The sequence below is a fragment of the Balaenoptera acutorostrata genome, chromosome 16 (genome assembly GCF_949987535.1).
Source record: "Balaenoptera acutorostrata chromosome 16, mBalAcu1.1, whole genome shotgun sequence".
Taxonomy (NCBI): domain Eukaryota; kingdom Metazoa; phylum Chordata; class Mammalia; order Artiodactyla; family Balaenopteridae; genus Balaenoptera; species Balaenoptera acutorostrata.
Genome location: NC_080079.1, coordinates 14,964,939 through 14,980,306, shown reverse-complemented (window position 1 = coordinate 14,980,306; position 15,368 = coordinate 14,964,939). Strand labels below are relative to the sequence as shown.

Below are 15,368 nucleotides of genomic sequence, written 5' to 3'. Positions count from 1 at the left end.
TTTTTTACCCTCTCATCTCCCACCTGCCACCTAGACATCAATGCTCAAGGCAGCCCTGGAAACCCCAGATTGAAGATGGCAGAAGCATCATCAGTCTGGGTCCCCGAATAACTACATAAAGCAGGTGCCGTGCTTCTTTCCTCTTCCCCCACACATGTCCTGACACCAATCAGGACTCCTACCTCAGACTTTATACAGTGAGAAATGAACCTCTCTTTTGCTAAGCCACTGAGACTGCAGGGTTTAACTATTGTAACAACTAGCATTACCCATCCATACAATTGCAGTCTTCAGACTCAATTCATGCAGATCACCACAACTCTACCTCTCTGGCTAGACTTATTCCTGGGCTTCACACCTGCATATGCAACTAGACATCTCCACTACGACGCCCCGCAGGTCATCAAGCTCAGGAAGTCCAGAACTAAGCAAATGATCCCCCACCTTCCACATACCCTGACTGTTCCTGTTCCTCCTTCATATGGTAGTAAATAGCATTTGTATGCATCCAGCCACCGAAGGCATACCAAGCTGTACATGGGAGTCATACTAGGCTTCTCCCTATTTTTAATCTCCCTTATTAATCTTTCCTAAATATCTGTCCTGTTCATCCCTTTTCTCTCTCCTTATTGTCGCTTTCTTATCTGGTTTTAATAATCATAGCCTCACCCACCACTCCAGTCTGTCAGTGCTACCGGTAGAGGCGTCTCTTTGAAATAAAAATCTGATTGTGCCTCTCCACTCCTAAAAATCATGTGACCCCCTTCTGCTTACCTCTCTTTCTTCCCTCTCATTATTCTCCCATTTGCACCTGTGTTCCACCCGTAGCAAATGTCCTGAAGTTTCCCAAATATCCTTTCTCTCCATGCTGTTGAAGTTTTAGTTCCCTCTACTCAGAACATACCACACCCCTCATGCCAGTGTTCTTTATCTGACAACTTCCGTCTCCTCTTTAAAACCTCAGCTCAGAGATCATCTCCCCTGGGAATCTTTGATCTCCGCACCCACCTTGCAGATCTCACCTTTATCTTTCTTTCCCTCTTGCCTTGTGCCAACTTCATAGAATTTGTCTCTGTGTGATTGTTAACGAATCTAGGAGCTCTTGCATCGTTGTCCTCGCTTGATGCTATTTGGTAATGACTCTGACAACAACCAGCCTCAACCACGCTGCCTGCAATATGCCCTCAATGCATGTTTATGGGTTTAACCTGTATTATCATCCACTCCTATCTGCATAAACGGATAAAATAATGCATGTAAAGTGCGGAGGGCAATGCCTGGCATATCATATCGATGTTAACAGAATAGTTATTGTTTATATTATTATTGTTGTTTTTATAACATCAACATTAATTAATGCCTTTGACCATAACTGATTTTACATCCCTACCAATTTTTGCTTTTCTTTTCATTTTGGTTCACAATCGCGTGTTAGTCATTTGCACCAAATCAGCAGTTTCCTTCTAACGGCTATAGAGTGAGCAGAGTGCAAGTCAAAGGATCTGGAGTCCTGGGTTCAGGTCCCCCCATGACCACCAGCTGTGCAAGCCTGAACTAGTCATTTAATCACTCTGTGCCTCGTTCTGGCCATCGGTGAAGCAAGGACAAAAATAGCTTCCTGACCCACTTCAACAGAACCTAGATAATTAACGTAAAAGCATTTTCAAACTCTAAAAAATGGATGAAAGTTAATTATTAGTGGTATCTCTAATAGTACAAGTAATATTCATACAGTGTTTTCTCTGTTGAATATTGTCATTCATCTGTTTTGCCATTATCACTTTCAATTATTTTTACATTCCGTAATGAGCAGGTAACACGCACGAGTCATCCATACGTTCGTGAGCAAGTTCTCAATTTTATTATCCAAAACATCAAAATAATCCTGGCTTGAGCTCTAAACACAGTTATTACCTCACAGACGGTGTTGCTCTAAACTGATACTGTCTGTGAGTCTTTGAATCCATCTTTCTATCAAATTTTGTCCCTTATTAGGCATTCCACATGATAGTCATACTGGGTTTTGAATACATTATTGAATGAATGAGTGATCCTAAAGGATAGAGGCAAAATCTTGAGTGCCCAGTGTTTTATCAGTTTCCAATTTGACTTCAAACTTCCCACTTGTTGTTAATGATGATGATGATTGACATTTTTTAGCTTTTATGTGCCAGGAACTTCTGTAAGCCCTTCACATTCAATCCTCACAATAACTTGGTCAAAAGAATATATGAGCTTGATCCACTATAATGTAATAAGCACCATGAGGTACAGAATCTTTTATGTCTTGTCTGTCTTATTCACTGCTTAACCCTTAGGGACCAGAGCAGTGCCTGGCATATAGTAGGCACTTGAGAAATAATAATTGAATGAAGTGATTTGCTGTTTAAACAGTTTTTTGACCCTTAGGACTTTGGAGTTTTCTGAATATTTGTAACTTGATTGTGATTTCTTATTATTAGTGGTAGTAACTTATTCTGTTATCGAAATTATTAACCCACTTTGTATAATACTCTATAGTTTGTAAATACTTTCACATATAATCCCTTTTAATCTAAAGCAAACAATGACATGGTACTACTAGAAATGCTAAAATACGATGTATCTACCTAATGGAAATTAAAATATTGCTATTTTTACAAAACTGCTATAGTTCAATTTCTTCAGTGAACAGTAAGCTCTTCAATTAAATTAAGGATAATTTTTTTAAATAAGGGATTATCATATATCAGATTTGTTTAATTGAAGGAAGGAAATACTAGGAAATATTTTCCCAGTTGCCTTGGAAACAGGAAATTCTCAATTGGAAATTTACTTAAAAACATGGTAGCTGCAGAACTGGTTCTTATAATGTTTGTGGCTCTAAAAAAAGACTCACAAAATATTTTAAATGAATCAATAAAATTTCCTAGTATATAATTAAAATACGATACGATCTAAAAGAAGCTTTACTCGTGAAGAACCGTGAGGATTTGCAGTAAACAATGACTTGAGACAGTAATGGCCATGATTTGTTCAGCTCGTTCTAACTACTGAGGGAAGAGTTCACATAAAATTCAGGGAGTGCTCAGCACTGTGGTGCTAGAGTAGGATTACATTTTGTAGAACTTTTACTGTGTGTCTAAATTAAATTTTAAAATGTTATGATGTGTTGAGAATCCCCTGGCAGTCCAGTGGTTAGGACTCTGAGCTTTCACTGCCGAGGGCCCGCCAGGGTTCAATCCCTGGTCGGGGAACTAAGATCCCACAAGCCACACAGCACAGGAAAAAAAAAAAAAAAAGGATGTGTTAAAGGCCAAACAAAATTTTATAACCAGAATACAATTATCATTTGTATTTAAACATTGACATCTGTAGTTGTCGCTGGTTTCTAGTAGGTGAAGGGAAACATTTCTTTAAACTCTCAGACAAATACGGTCCATTTGTCATTCCGGTGTCTTCAGCACTTGAAGTATTTCAATTTTTGTTCAACAATGTAACCTTTGGAATTTTGCCTAATAATGACTTCAGTTGTGCTGGCCTTCCAACAGATAAATTAAAGTGGAAATGCATATTTTCTAATTATGCATCCAGCCCTAGTTGCATATTGGCAAGGGTGGCCACACTGAATGTTAAATTAAGTCTGCACAACAGCTAGAGTCTATGCAACATCAAAGTTTCCCAAAGTCACTTTCTTAATTGTGTGAAGGATAGCCAGGGCTCTGATCAGTAGTATGTAGCTATATACAATCAGAGGGAAAACATTTAAACATCCTAGCATGGTATTTCCATTTAAATCTGATTACAGTGAAGTAAAACTGTAGCCATTAAAGGTTTAGAAGAACTACAAATATAAGCCGTAAAAGAAGACAGATAGTAAATGAGGTAGTAAAAACATTTCAGCAGGGCAAACAGTTAACAGCGCTCATTCAAGGCTTCCTGAAGCAGGTTGTGCAATTCACTACAGACCCTGAGCCATTCCCTGAGCTCCACTTACACCCGCAATTAACCTTTCACACCTAATGAAGCTGTTTTCTTGGGAAATTAAAATATATAGTGGTGCCTGCTCTTACACAGACTTGGGAGGAGAGCATTTCAAAATGAATGACTTATCTGAGGCTTTGTTCAAATGTAAAATGGAAGTGCTATGTTTGTATATAAAATGAGGCAATTTCATTTGATAGGCAGTATTTTATTACTGTACTTATTAATTGTTCTGCATAATTGTAAAAAAAAAAACACACAGTAATTTTATGATTAGATTGTTAACTGCTGGCATCTACTAATACCGTTTCACTTCCATTAGGAAAAGCTAGAGTTTTACTAAAGATACCTAAATTCCTGATGTTTCTCCTTGGTGGTTTTGCAAATTTAGTGGTTTTAGAAAGATATATTTACGATTTAAATATTTAGCTGTTACTCATTTCCGTCGCTTCCTCTTTAGGGCATGCCTGCACATGCTTATTGAGAAACGTAGTTCTTACATTTAGGAGGAAAACATTGTTTTTATCCAAGGTCCTGGGTAAAGGCCTGATCTGGGTGCATCTTCTACTTTTACTAAATATCTCTGGTAGCTCTTAGCATCCAAACCAGTAACAACTAAACTGTGCCCATGTTCGGAAAGAAATCTGCATGGTCCCAAAGAAGTCTGCTTCCTTCCCAGCTTGTCCTGCCCTGGGCGAACCAGAGCAGCCACTGGTGATGTTCCCCATTATCGAGCACCAGTTCAAAATGCCAAGAGGCCATGGGAAATGGAAGAGGAAACAGAAGATGGCACTTTCTTTCTTATGAGGTTTATAATTCATATTTAAATAATCTAAATGTCATAGTGTCTGGTATTTCAGAACTAAAAGTGCAAAAAAGGTAAAGCTTATAATAAATATTTAAACCCCAGCATTTTGATTGAACCTACTGGCATATTTTGATGTAAATTTTGCTAGCCGGCAGTGTCTGTGCATCATCTTGACACGGTAAATGAAATTCCTTTAGAACACCAGTCTAAAATAATGAATTGTTCCCCCAGTTAATTGTATTGCTTTGATAACAAGGAACTATGCTAGGCCTAGAGAACACAATAAGTGGATTTCACCAGATGATTTGTGTGACTTGTTGAAAAATGATCTTCTGGACTGACCCTATTTTAATGGAACTCTGAGGGCACGGGGGTGTGCCACTGTGCAGCCTGCTACCAGGAGGAAGCACCGTCTCCTAGGGCACGGAGAGTGTGGGGTCATCGGCAGAAAACCTCTCACTGGGAAAAAGCTCCTCGGGAAATCTCAACCGGGAGAGAGCGTTTGCGTCAAAGGGCGATATGGAGAACTTACTTCTAAGTTGCTTTTATTTTATTGATACATATTTTTTTTTTTAATCCAGGGAAGATCTCAAGCTACCTTTATTTCTTCACTGTCATTGTGAAAATGAACCAAGACCAACCCAATTACAAGCAAAGATTCTTTATTCAGAACTTGCCATATAGCAAGGGAGTCATCCACCATCGCCTGCTTGCACTGTGGCAGAGACTTAACGACAGGCAAATGTGTGGGAACCTTTTATAATGGAAAAAAGAGAAAGCTTCAAGTATATGCTTATTGGAGGCTGTTGGCGCCAGAAGGCTGGAAAGCTGGCGGCAGGCTAACTAGAAGCGGGGCATTCTCTGTGGTTGGTGAGGGGTGCATATTGCCCTTTCTCTGGTTGGTCCTAAGTTGGAAGCAGGGACAAACATTAGGGAAGCTGTCAGTTATTAATCAAGTCCTGGCTGTTTGGGGCCCATTGTTATGGGGTAATTGTTTGACTCCCTGGGTTGTTACTAGAGATGGCAGTCTGACTCCTACAAGCCTGACATAGCAGGCTGGCTTCTTGGGCTGGTTATTATAGATAAGAGACTGGTTTCCTGTGCAGGTTGCTACAGCCTGTGGGCCAGAGTTCTGTTTTTATATATGGTCTGGCCATTGTCTGTTTGTATCCTCGGTCTCTCACCAGCATATAACTGTTACATTTTGGGGGAGAAGGGGAGCAATATTGTCTTTCTTTAAAGAGCTACTGACTTGACTTTTCTTTTTCTCAATTAAGAAAATTAGATTCCTTAGCTGAAAGGTAATGATAGAAATTAATTTCTCTCTCTCTTTTTTCATGAGTCTTCCACACACTAGACAATTTAAGAAGACAGGGTTCTTGTCTCTCCTGTTTACTCTTGTGTCCAGGTTGAAGGAGGACCTAGCAATTTCTGGGTTGTTGTTGCTGTGTTTCAAGGTTCTCCATATATTAAAATATGAAGAAATTCAAGCATAGTAATAAAAACTTACACTTAACAGTTTGACACAAGGTGTGCACACACACACACACACACACACACACACACACAGAGTTATTATGATTATTGTGCTGTTTGTAATTAAATTACAGGATTTAAAATGCAGAAGAACTCATGGTTTGCCACCAGCTGTGTGGTCCAGGGAAGGACTCAAGCTTAAATTTGAATGAAAGCATCATTTGGCCCATTAAGACGATAAGACCTGGGCAAGTGGCCCTCTGGGCGTCCTCTGTGAGTACACGTGGTGGACACTCAAATATCACTGCATGGAGGAAAGCAGGGTTTCCCACATACATATTGCCATTTATACAGAATCTGAAAATTCAGTTGATTGTTCAGTTTTCATAGGAAAGGACAAAAAGCTGTCAAATTAAAAATAAGCATGCTTTGTAATTTTAGTTTTAAATTAAGGACTGAAATATGGTTTATGATTGATTACTTTCAACTGAATGTGTTTCTAAGCTTACAGATCATTAGTAAACCCAGACTTCACATTCACATACCCCAAAATACAAAGATACAGTGACAGTTTAGGATTAGCATAGAATTTCCTGTTTTGGCCACTTAAACTGTTTACTTCTCTCTTGGCTCTGTATGTTCTGTATGGAAAACAATGTTTGCAGCCACATGTAAGTGGGAAAGTGTTGTTTCTCAGGGCTCCTTTGGACGAGGTCATGCCGTAGTTTAATGAATAACATGATTTCATATTTGGATGCTGTGATCACTGGAATTAGTGTAAGTGATCTCTGTTCACATTAAAAGAGATGTATATTATTTGTCATATTTGGCTGTCTCTGGATAAGATGGTACCAAAGATGAAATAACAAAAGGTTGTAAATTTTGCCAGAAGTGTGCCAGGAGGTCTGTGGAAACTTAAGGTCTGTCTGTACTGAACTTTCACTTAGCACAACCACGGTCTCTGATTTTTTGTAAATAATGTGCTTCAGCCCCCTCCCTTACAGAAATAACAAACTAATTATTTCTCACAGCATTAATAAGTGGTTAAAACATCTATTTTGGACACTTCAGAAGTTCATCTGTGCTCTTCAAAGGTCAAGAAAGTAAATTTTACTTAAATTTGAACCTTTGAACTTATGTTATCTCTGAGAAACTCAGGATAATTATTAATATCCTGAAAGAGTAGGTTACTTAACATCAACTGTTAAAAGGTAAATATGTAAGATTATCAGCCTAGCCAGTGATGACTGTAACTTTTTAATCCCTTCCCTCTCTAACACCATTAATTTCTCCTTCTCCATAAATACCTTCTCTTCTGTTTTCAAATGTACTTGAAACTCCTTTTATCTTTAAAAAAAATATACGTACCCAGATAATATGCATTCATGTACATCTCATCTGACCCTGCTGCTTCCCCTACGTACCAGCTTACTTACCTCTTTCCATCGACAAACATCTTGCACATGAGACTTATGCCTGTTGGCCACACTCCCTCTCACTCCATTCCCTGCTTAACTGTCAGGCTTCCATCCTCAGTTAAGTATGGAAATGACTCAAGGATCACCAGAATCTTCCTTGAGGAAATCCAAAGGCCTCTTTGGCAAGCCTCACATGCTGGCCCCTTAGGTACTTTTTGCAGACGCCTTGACCTCTCTCCTCCCTTGACTTCCACAGCACTGCGCTAGGCTAGTCGAACTTCCTCTTACAGTGTCCATTTCCCCCCACTGGCATTTCCTTCTGTTCATGAATCTCTGGAGGTCTGTTCTTGCCAGGTCATATTTGAGACTTACCAAGAATAAATTGACCAACAGGAATGAAATAATTCAATGACACCTTGTATAGGATGAGATCCAAAAGTGAGGCCTTCCTCTAAGAGCAGCACATGGAGAAGATGTCTGTGAGAGCTCAGGGACTGGTTCAGCTCAATTCACAGTCAAGCCTCCAAGACCTTAGGGAAGGGAAACTGGTGACCTCTTCTCAAAGCAAGCAGTCTGGTCTCGTGGTTTAGTACGGGATTTGGCACATTTTATTTTACTCAAAAACCAAAACTAGATAAAATGATTCCTATGTAGCTGTGATAAACCAGGGTATCTGGTTGAGCCATTTCTTGTATAAATTTAGAAAAGGCTTTACTATTCCTGAACATCTTACCAAATGTTCCTGTCAATCAATGGACAAAACAATGTAACAAAACAATAGTCTTTCAATTACTTATGATAACTAGAGATCCACTTTTGTGTAGATATTCTATTGATAATACTAATGGTCTTTTTCTTATACTTAAGACATCAGCTAAATTTCTACAAGTCGTCTTTCTTCTATGTGCATCCACACCTCTATCCCTGAGGTACTTTCTTACTTCTTAAAAGCAATTTAAGAGAATGAAAAGACAGACTACAGACTGGGAGAAAATATTTTCCAAACATATACAGTGTCTCCTACATACGAACCTTCAAGTTGTGAACTGTCAAAGATGTGAACGTGTGTTCACATGTCCAATCACGTAATTAGTTTACATGTCTGGTGTACATTCTCATGTGCTTGCATCCGCTACAAGTGGTTGTGCTTTTGTGTACTTTACTGTATAGTACTGTATAGAGTACAGTAGTACATTATCTTTATTTCAAGCCCAGGATGTCAGGAAGCAAACATAAAAGCAGTGACGTTGTAGCTGTACTACTGTACTTTTCAAGGTACTGTACTGTAAGATTGAAAATGTTTTCTTTATTTTTTGTGTTTGTTTTTTGTGTATTATTTGTGTGAAAAGTATTTTAAATCTATTACAGTACAGTACTTATATAGCCAATTGTGTTAGTTGGGTACCTAGGCTAACTTTGTTGGACTTACAAACACTCTCTCAGAATGAAACTCATTCATATGTAAGGAACTTACAGTATCTGAAAAAGGACTGGTATCCAAAATGTAAAAGAAATCTCTTAAAAGTTAACAATAAGAAAACAAACAAGAAAATTAAAAATGGGCAAAAGATCTGAACGGATACTTCACCTAAGAAGATTTACATATGACAAATAAGCATATGAAAAGATGCTCAACATCATATGTTATTAGGGAATTACAAATTAAAACAACCATGAGATACAGCCACATGGCTAAAATCCAGAACCTGACAACACCAAATGCTGACAGAGATGTGGTGCAACAGGAACTCTCATTCATTGCTGGTGGGAATACAAAATAGCACAGCCACTTTGGAAGACAGTTTGACACTTTCTTACAAAGCTAAGACATTGAGTTACATGTGATCCAACAATTGTGCTCCTAGGTATTTGGGAATTGAAAATTTATGTCCACACAAAAACTTGCACATGGGTGTTTATGGCAGCTTTATTCATAATTGCCAAAAATTGGAAGCAATCAAGATGTCCTTCAATAGGGGAATGGATAGACAAACTGTAGTACATCGATACAATGGAATATTATTTAGCAATAAAAAGGAATGAGCCACCGAGCCAAAAAAAAGATATGGTGGAACTTAAAGGCATATTGCTAAGTGAAATAAGACAATCTGAAAAGGCTACATACTGTATGATTCCAACCATATGACATTCTGGAAAAGGCAAAACTATAGAGATATTAGAAAATGATCAGTGATAACCAGAGGCTCAGGAGAAGGGGAGGGATAAATTGGTAAAGCACAGGGTATTTTTAGGGCAGTGAAACTATTCTGTATGATACTTTCATGGTGAGTATATGACAATATGCTTTTGTTAAAACCTATAGAACTTGTGTACAGCACAAAGTGTGAACCCTAATGTAAACTATGGACCTTACTTAATAATCATGTATCAATATTGGTTCAATTTTTCTGTAAACCTAAAGCTGCTCTAATTTTTTTAAAAAAATCTTAATATACTGACTTTTGTTACACACACACACACACACACACAACTGAAAATTCTTTATACTTTTAGAACAAATGTGTGTTCAGACATAGAAACAAAGGTGTGGAGTCATATCCACAACTGATTGTGATGTTTTGTCACACACTGATTTGATGGTCCAATGTCAGTCTGTTAATTTTGTTAGATCCTTGCTCTTCTTCATGTGTACAGTTCGTATGTCCAACGTAAGAAATTTTTTTTTTAAAAAAAGAATATATTATATGTGTATAACTGAATCACTTTGCTGTACAGCAGTAATTAACACAACATTGTAAATCAGCTATACTTCAATTAAAAAAAATATTTTAAGTAAAGGGTAAACTACTTCCAATAAGCAGCTAAATGTTTGATTGCTGAATGTAAAACAATGCTAGGCCACCACTGTTGCCATCACAGAAATATGTAACCAAACATTTAAGTGTTTTTTTCCTGTTTTTCCAGGCCTTGCAATTGCCAGTGCCCTAATAGATATTTCACAACAGAAACCTTCAGATAGTAAAGACAAGACTTCAGGAGTCCGAAATCGAAAACACCACCTCTCAACACGTCAAGGAACGTGTGTCTGAGAAGCAGAAACTGCTCCTGGAGGTTCTGTAATGTTTGACTTTGTAAATGGCTTCCATTAAGGCTGGTCTGTGGCCTCGATTTTTATGGAGGCAAATCTCTGTATGGTCCCAGGGCCCAGATACAGTTCCCTGCAAATGGGCAATGACCCGAGTGGCCAAAGAATGTTCATGAGTTTTATCAAAGTAACAGTATTGATGGTCACAGGTGATAAAGTTAGTTTTTAAGACTATCTTAGGCTTATCACAGATAACATTACTCTGGAAAAAAATGTATATTGTTTCTTAATGGAGATAAAAAATATGTAATTCATATAAACCAAACTGTTTATATCCCAAGACTTTAAAGAAAGACATTTTATAATGCCTGAATGATGAGAACTGTACAGTTTTTGCCTCATAAGCAAACTTAAGTCACTTGTATATGAGCAGGAAATGAACAAATTGCAATGGCTTTAGATGCTGTTTTATCTCATGTAAACGTAAAAGCAGGATTTTGATTTAGTAGGATGTAAGCAATGTATTTAAATATTTCACAGGACCATATCATGTCCAAACTCAGTTTTCAAATGTGACTATTTTCCACCTAACTGGAATGCAGACCAAAATGAGTCCATTTGGATGGATGGTATATGCAACTTCACAGGAGGTTTATTAGAATTCTGAGTGAAGAGGACATTGCTGTCGTCCATGCCAACTGCCTAACTCATTATCAGAGCTGATAGAGCATGGAAAAGCCTGTCCAGCAATCAATTTTTGCCCTCCTTCCCAAACCAGCCTCCAATACCACAAACCTAAAGAGAGCTTAAATAGTTATTTTACAGTGTGCAAGCTTCTGCTCTAATATGGTAATTTTTTAATTGCCTAGGAATCATTGGATCAGACCTAAATGATCCATCTGCATTTTTATAAGAACAGATCATGTTCTTTTGGCCTTCCTCTCCTAGCGGCTAGATTTTATCTACTTTTTACAAACATTATGAAAAGTATTTTAGAGATAGCGCCTCCTCCAAGTCATAAAATGACCCAGGTTCCTTCCTGCCAACTATTTCACTTAGAACACAAGTAGAGAAGAGCATTTGCTGGCAAGCATCTACAGTATTCCTGTTTCTAACACAAGCACATTGGTGTCGTGAGAGAGTCTCCAGTTTAAGAAATAAAATAAGTTCGTTGTTGCCCACATTTAGCATATTGTTAATGATTCAAAAATCTGAATTACGGCAGAAAGGAAAAATGATAGAAGACAGCTTTCACATTGGAACATAGAATCATTTGTGTCCTAATTTTGACAACAGTTCACTAGAACTCAGTAGATTAACAGATCTTGTTTGGAATTGCAGTTTCTTAACTTCAAGGGAACTACAGAATATATGTAGAGAGCAGTGACAGAAATATCTAAAACTGCTTTATACAATATAGTTTTGTTCAATATGAAAGTCATTTAACTATAATTGATGTTTAGTACTATCTATGTACTTATCATGTTCTTTGGATTTCTGGAAGGTAATAACACTTTACTGTTTACAGCTAATGCATAGTTACTTGCATGCTATGGTTGTGCAGTAGCAGAATATGACCCTATTGTGATATTAAATGTTTATTTCACAATGCCATTTAGACATAGCCAGCTTAATTTGATGGGAACGGATGTAATATATAACAGGAATGATCATACACTATGTAGTTGCATCATATATAAGATTGCTAGGTTGCATCTAACCATGACTATGTCATTGTTTTGATAATTAGGCATTTATGAATTATAGTATATATTCCTTATGTTGGCATGATAATTTTGCTATTTTCCATGCGTTAAAAATAAGACTAATTCTTAGATCAATTTAATCTATAGCCTATGGGGTTTTTTGGGGGCTAGGGAGTAGAGCTGGTTGTTTTTACCTCCCTATGATATTTTCTCTCTCTCTCAAAAAGAAAAGAAAATTGAGCGAAGTTTGTAAATGTCTCCTGAAAACCATCAAGCAATTTTATTAGTTTTTTGGGGGGGGCCTTTAAATGTTGATTTTTTTTCTCCTGGAAAAATAAATTGACAAAACTGGTGAATACAAAAATATAATCATTTAAAAATAAAATGATTGCCCAATTTGTTTAATACTCTGTAACAATTGTCATGAGAGAAAGCATATATAACAAAAATACGGAAACATACAGAGTTGTCCGTAAAATCTATTTCAGCTATATTTTTAGAGAGGCTAAGCAAACAGAATTACTGTGAAAGAATTGTCAAGCCTCATTCACCTCGAATCCCATCAGGTTCTTAAAATTCAGAAATTTGAATTTCAGACAATTACGGGACATAATGCAATGTTAAGTTAAAGTCATACTAAACCCTTCTGGGCCAAATATTGCTAACTCTGTGACTAATTATGCAATATCTTCTCGACTTTCCAAAGCTTTTTACTGGCAATAAAACTCTTCACCCTCAGGTGAAGTGGATTGAAAAGACCTTAGGGATAATCACTTTGAATCTGTGTCATGTTCTTTTTTCCCCCACATCCCAAACACTTTTAATTTGGAAGCTTTTTTTTTTTTTTTTTTAAATCAAACCACAAGTATATGCAGATACTCTTCAAGAAGTTAGGCATTAAATGACTGATTCTCTTGAAAACTCATCTTAATGGAATTGTGTACATTTCAGTTTAGAATGACTTTGAAAAATTCTTTAGATTTTAGGGTTTCTTATTCTTCCAAATATGAAAAACTTTGGTTAAGTGGAATGGAGTTTTAAAAATTAACCTGGGGACACTATTTGGACAGTTAGAGAATTCTCATTGAAAAAAGATGCACATGCTTACAGATCAATTTAATACATTTTAAGAGGATTGGGATTTTCGTAATTGCTTTTAAATGAAAATTTATTTAGTGATACACATAGAAGGAAAATGTATGCCATATACTACTGTGTTATGTTCAATAGGAAAACTTCAAGTAGAATATATTTCAACCTGTAATCGATACTTGCTATGCTTCTCAATATCTCATTTTCTCTGAGTTCCAGTAAGACAGCAGTGACTGCCTGGCTTTGTGTTGCTGCAGGATCATTTAGAGTGCAGACTGCTGGCTGGACCTGAGAACAGATGTTGCAACCAGCTTTGAGCTGTGTGGTGCTGGCACGTTTTAACCTTTTGAAGCCTCAGACTTTCCATCTGTGGGGGAAGGTACTGGTGCCCACCTTGCAGAGCTGTTGTGAGCCTAGAAGATAACAGACATAGAGCTTCCACGACGGGCCCTCAGTGCAGTGTAGCTGGTATTAACAATCATGGGACCACCAGGCCGCTCTTTTTCTACCGATTGTTTTATGAATTCATCTATTAATTTTTCATTCATTCGTTTCACCATAGGTAAAAGCCAAGTAGGTTTTTGCAAATGAAGATTTCATAAAAACTTAAGTTCCTGTATTTCTAGGATATAGAGATTTCTAAAAAACCACTTGGATATTTTGGTCAATAGCGGCTCTAACTCTTTCAAAATATATACAGTTTTAGTAAAGCATTTTTTAAATGACTGCTTGGTGACATTTAGACAGAAACATCAATTGTCACTTCCTCGTCAAAATTTGGCAAGAAGGATCGATCCTTACGTTTGGTTGTCATACATAATACATCTTTTTTTCATTGAACATAAAACTATGATTTGAAAAGTGTTTCATGTAAAAAGTTTTAAAAAATTAAAACTGATCAAATGAACTAATTCTACCCGCATAGACTTAAAAAAAATATCGGCTTCCAAAGACCATTTGCTATTTTACTAAGGTGAGTTTGGAACTTACTTGATCGTAAGACTACCTGGGTCAGTGCAGATTCCTACCTTTGCCTCTAGAGATTAAGATACGGAAGGACTTGATGAACCCTGGAGATTCATATGCTTAATAAGCACCTCGGTGATTCTTATGATTAGGCAAATGAAGGAGCCATTGCACTGGGCCAAAGAGCTGCCTTTATTTACAGTTAGAAGAATTTCTTTAAATAACGAAATTATCGAAGTCAAAATGCTTTAAATAATTTTCTGAGGAATACAAGCCATCTGGTTGGTGTTACAACAGTGTTTTCATTACCGTGTACATTTAACATTTTAGTTTTATCAAATTTTTTAAGTGAATGAGAACCATCTCAGTATATATGTATGTAGGTGTGCATGCCAGTGTTAAAACAGATTGTGTGAAAGTTCAAACCGGCTTTAAAAAGCCAACATTTTATGATATAGTATGCTGTTGATCAGGAGTTTAATTACTGAAATAAAAACATTGGATCTTCCAACCCCCATTGCCAAATGAAGTTTTGTTATATATATTTTTTACCCTCCCAAGATCATCCAGGAAAAAGCATTCAACCGCGGGAAAAGCCCATCTGCCATCTAAGACTTGGTTATAAAATTTGGTTATGGAATTCCACATTCAAAATCCATATTTCTCTCTTCACCTGATTTTTCTTGGCCTTTTCTACGTGTTCTCTTTGAATTACATGCTGAACACTTTGACTGTTCCTGAGAATGGAAGCAAAACTCACAAGAGCCTAAGTGGCCAGGATTCCAGCCAAAACTGAGGGTCTCTGCCCTGACCGTGTGTTTACATAAGTTGTTCTTACTTACAAGGGAGGAAGTCCTCTTTCCAGGACTGGTGCAGCCATGGCACAGCTGACG

General features: G+C 37.3%; 1 protein-coding gene across 1 annotated transcript in view; it reads left to right on the top strand.

The window, feature by feature from the left end:
• ATRNL1 (attractin like 1) overlaps positions 1-14,945 on the top strand; it is a 706,302-nt gene extending 691,357 nt beyond the window's left edge. The window contains exon 29 of the mRNA XM_007173145.3: positions 10,591-14,945. Coding sequence (XP_007173207.2) covers positions 10,591-10,715 — 125 coding nt within the window. The 3' untranslated portion in view covers positions 10,716-14,945. The remainder of the gene's footprint in view (positions 1-10,590) is intronic.
• Positions 14,946-15,368: the final 423 nt, after the last annotated feature.